Here is a 4345-nt window from a genome sequence, read left to right on the forward strand (position 1 = left end):
CCAAGCACCCCCCTACATGCGCCTATGATGGTGACAAATATTATGCTGTTGAGTTTTAATTTATATTGGGTATTGCAGTTTAGTTTAAATTTAGTGCAATACCGCCAGTACCTAAACATTATTTTTAGTATATTATTGTCGTTGTAGACATCTTGTACAAGATACATACATACATGTTATACAATCTTGCTACAGCCCACACTCTTACCTGTTACCTGTGGCACGTCAAGAATCAAGATAACATAATGATATTAATTATTATCGCTATTAATGACTAACCAATACGGCTATACGCCAAGTTTTTTTCTTTTAATCTATAGATACATAAAATAAGATGTCCTGACTAACTGACTGACTTACCATACCAAATCAACTTTGCGTAACTACCTGTAGGATTTAATTGTACAGATATATTAAGTATAATTATTACACATATTTGGTCATATAGACGTAGGTACCTAAGTCAGAGGACTATAATATGTTCGCTAAATCTTTAACGCTATCCACGCTTTTGATTTTCATAGCATTATTACTATTATTGATTGGAAATCTTAATGGTTACCTATTGGTTTTATTCTACAATAAATTATGGGGCCTCGCATTTCAAAATTTAGATATTGCCTAAGGCCTCGCAAATCGTAACGACAGCCCTGCGCCGTAATGAGCGTTTGAAGTTCATATTATTACAACATTGGATATTCACTCGATTTCTTACGAGATTACGCCTATCTCCAAAAAGTATGGTAGGTACACAAAACAGGGTCGTTTTTCAGAAAGGTATACAAATTTAAGATATTTACTGTTATAATAAAACAAAAAATACTCTATGCCTATCTAATCTATATGATTTTTCAGGTAATTCTTCATCTTCCAATGCAGTTACAGATAGGTACACAAAATGTACCACCTTCAACAAGTAACCACCAAGAATCAGATATTCAGAATATACAAGTTTCATACTTAACTAGTGATGCAACAAATACACCTGCAAGTGTATATCTGCTTTAGTGAATGGCAATGAACAACATCTGAGTAAGCAAATTATTTTTAAATTCTTAGCATGTTAGGTATACTTTATACCTATTTAAATTCAATATAATAATATTATAATTAGGTATTACTAATTTAATATAGTACCTTATAAATTTTAATACCATTGTAGTTTTGAATTATTCTATTAGCACTATAATGTTTTAATAATGGCTTGATTTTACAGATTTTCAGAAACTCATTTTGAAATATTTAACTTCTTTAAAAGTTGATGTTTCTAATATTTCTGATACTTACTCAACAAGAGATAATTAAGATGGTTAATGATATCCAAAACAGAACTTCAACTCAAGTAGATGATTCATGTGCCCATGAGGTTGACTATTTTGTTTCAAGTAGGCCAATATCTGACCAAGATGGTCTCAACGATATGGAAAATAAAATTAAGAGTGATTTTAATTTTCGTAAACAAGTTTTAAGTTCTTTTCTTATAAATTGTTATTTTATTTTAATTTAATTTTAGTCTGTTATTATATACAGGTAAGTGAACTGGCTAGGATTGGAGGCAAGTCTCTACCAAACATGATATATAAAATTCTAAAAAAAGTTTTTGATGGTAGCATTTTACTCGAATTCACATATTATGGCTTGAGAAATAAGGATAATTTTTCTTTACTGGCTATAAATAAAGTAATAATTGGTAAGTTTTATATTTGTGTTTTTGGATTATGTTAAATTGTTAACTTTGAATTAGAGTGAATATATTTATTTATATTACATCTTAATCAGCAAAATAATTATAAACCTATAATAATTAAATGTTAGACAAAAATTAATTAATTATGATAGGGACATAAGTACATTTATAATTATTAAATATATAATATATGGGTCTTATGACTGAATTAAATCAACATAATATTTACTTTTATTAAATTATAATAAAATGAAAAACTATTTACATATAAATACTAAATGTAATAATGTAGGTATACAATTTAACCTACTACATTTTTTTAATTTTCAGAAATCTGTAATCTTTATGTAGGTACCTAATTGAAATACCTATTACCTAGTTATAGTTACCTATATAGAAAACATTTATTTAACTAATATATATTACAATATTCATTCCTTTTTGTAATAATAACTCAAACACACATAATATATAATAATATAACAATACCTACCTACTAATATATTAATTAATATAATTTTAAAATATTCATATAGGTACCATCTTCACTCAGAATCTTTTTTATCATACAATAATTTATCATTGAGTTAAAATTTACCTATTGCACTATTATACACACATGCTCAATGACAATGTACAGCAGAGTAGTTATACAAATTTGCCCACGGTTGTTATTTTGAAATGTTTGAGTTTATTGTCTAATATTCAATAATTTCAACTAAATAATTATTAACATTTTAATTTTATTTTTCCCTGATTTATAAAACATCTCAGAACCTAATAACTAAATAATAAAAATATATATACGTACCTACCTATGTTAATATTATATTTATTTTTATTAGGTAATAATAGTTACATAATATTATAATAGTATTATATATTTTGTACTTGAATAGAAATTAATGTATAAAATTGTTATGTGTTTATAGAAGCAGTACTGAAATCAAAATTCAAAAATCATTCAAATGATGAGATCATTACAGCCATTAGTAAATGGCTAACTGGGGCAAAAGGCAGAATCTTAAAAAAATTAAATAAACTATATTTTAATAATTGTATAAGTATTCCTATAATTTATTAAAATAAAATTAATAAACTTATAATTGCATATTTTATCATTTTATTTATAATACCTATTTCCATATAATATTATGATGTATATTATAACTAAATTACTATTTATAATATTATAATTATTATTTATTTATGAATATACTTAGAGATGTGAGTTCAGTAAATTTACCCGGTAAAATTTACGGGTAAAAGTAAATTTACGTAAATTTTACCGAGTTTTTTTTTACTATCAAAATAAATTGAGTGACCCCTTATTTTAAATGTTTTTAGAAGCGGAATAAGTTTTATTTAGGTGGCCAGAGTAGTCACTAGCATAGGCGCAATTTCAGTTTTTAACTTGGAGGGGCTTAAGGCTTAAGCATATTTAAATTAAACAGACTCGTGGGGTACTTTTCCCCCACACCCTCTCCTCAAATACCACAATAATATTTTTCTCACCCACTTTCTTACATTTAATATATTATAACAGATCTATATATTAATAAAACTAAAACTAACAACATTTACAACAGGTATTTGTATGTTATATAATCTAACATCATGTTGGTGCACGAGCTCGTTTACTGTATTAGGTATGTGGATTAGATAACTAATGAAGGATTTAATACTACAATTAAAATACAAATTTTTGGAGGGGCTAAGCCCCTCCAAGTCCCCCTAAATTGCGCCTATGGCCACTAGCCAATACGACTATAAAATGCAGAGACTGTATTTTAGTTAAGGTTTAATCTATATATACATTAATTTAAAAGTAAACACTGAGTGTTCTGTGTGACTATGGTAATGACTTGAGTACTTACGTTAATACTTACTGCCTAGAAGTACACTTACATTGTATTAAACATGCACAAATAATCGTGTTAAATACTATAATGGTTGTATATTTCCACGTTTTATTGTTTTAATTCAATTCAACATACACTCGCCTATAGTTAAATTAATATGTTCCGAATTGTAATTACATTTCAATATTATTATTATGTACCTATTGGCGTATTGCTGTGTTATTCAGTATTCTGCAAACAGTTTTGTAATTCATTTCAATTTAATTTTTTTATAAAAGATGTATTGATTATTTTTTTATTTGTTCTGTTGTTTATTATAAACTATTAATTTTTTGTTTTATTTTGATAAATGCAATTATATAAAAAACATACAAATAGGTATATGTTGATATTGAAGTTATGTTTATAGTTGAATACAAGTTTCATAAGTTATTTTACATATTGTTTTCTGTTTTGAAGGAAATAAGCAATAGTTTTTTTTTCAAAGAGCCATTTAAAATTGTAGGTATAGATAATAGTCATATAGGAATAGGTTAGTAGGTTGGTAGGTAAAAAGGAAAAAATCCTATTTGTCTTACATTTCAACGCTCCATAAAAATTTTAAAAAAGGTAAGAAATGTGGTACGTAAGATTTATTTGAAAATTGAAAAAAATTACACCTAAACATTTTTTTTCAAAATTTACCAATTTACCGAATTTTACGTAAATTTAACCGGTAAAATTACCGAATTTTTTTACCGGTAAAAATTCCACATATCTAAATGTACTATAAATGATCAACAAAGATACTATTTAG

General features: G+C 26.1%; 1 protein-coding gene across 1 annotated transcript in view; it reads left to right on the plus strand.

Moving 5' to 3' along the window:
- Positions 1-1306: 1306 nt before the first annotated feature.
- The window catches only part of LOC107884813 (uncharacterized protein K02A2.6-like), a 9022-nt gene continuing 5983 nt past the window's right edge, over positions 1307-4345 (plus strand). The window contains exons 1-2 of the mRNA XM_029492600.1: positions 1307-1439; positions 1514-1690. Coding sequence (XP_029348460.1) covers positions 1307-1439; positions 1514-1690 — 310 coding nt within the window. The remainder of the gene's footprint in view (positions 1440-1513; positions 1691-4345) is intronic.

Source organism: Acyrthosiphon pisum, unplaced genomic scaffold, assembly GCF_005508785.2.
Source record: "Acyrthosiphon pisum isolate AL4f unplaced genomic scaffold, pea_aphid_22Mar2018_4r6ur Scaffold_21861;HRSCAF=25100, whole genome shotgun sequence".
Taxonomy (NCBI): Eukaryota; Metazoa; Arthropoda; class Insecta; order Hemiptera; family Aphididae; genus Acyrthosiphon; species Acyrthosiphon pisum.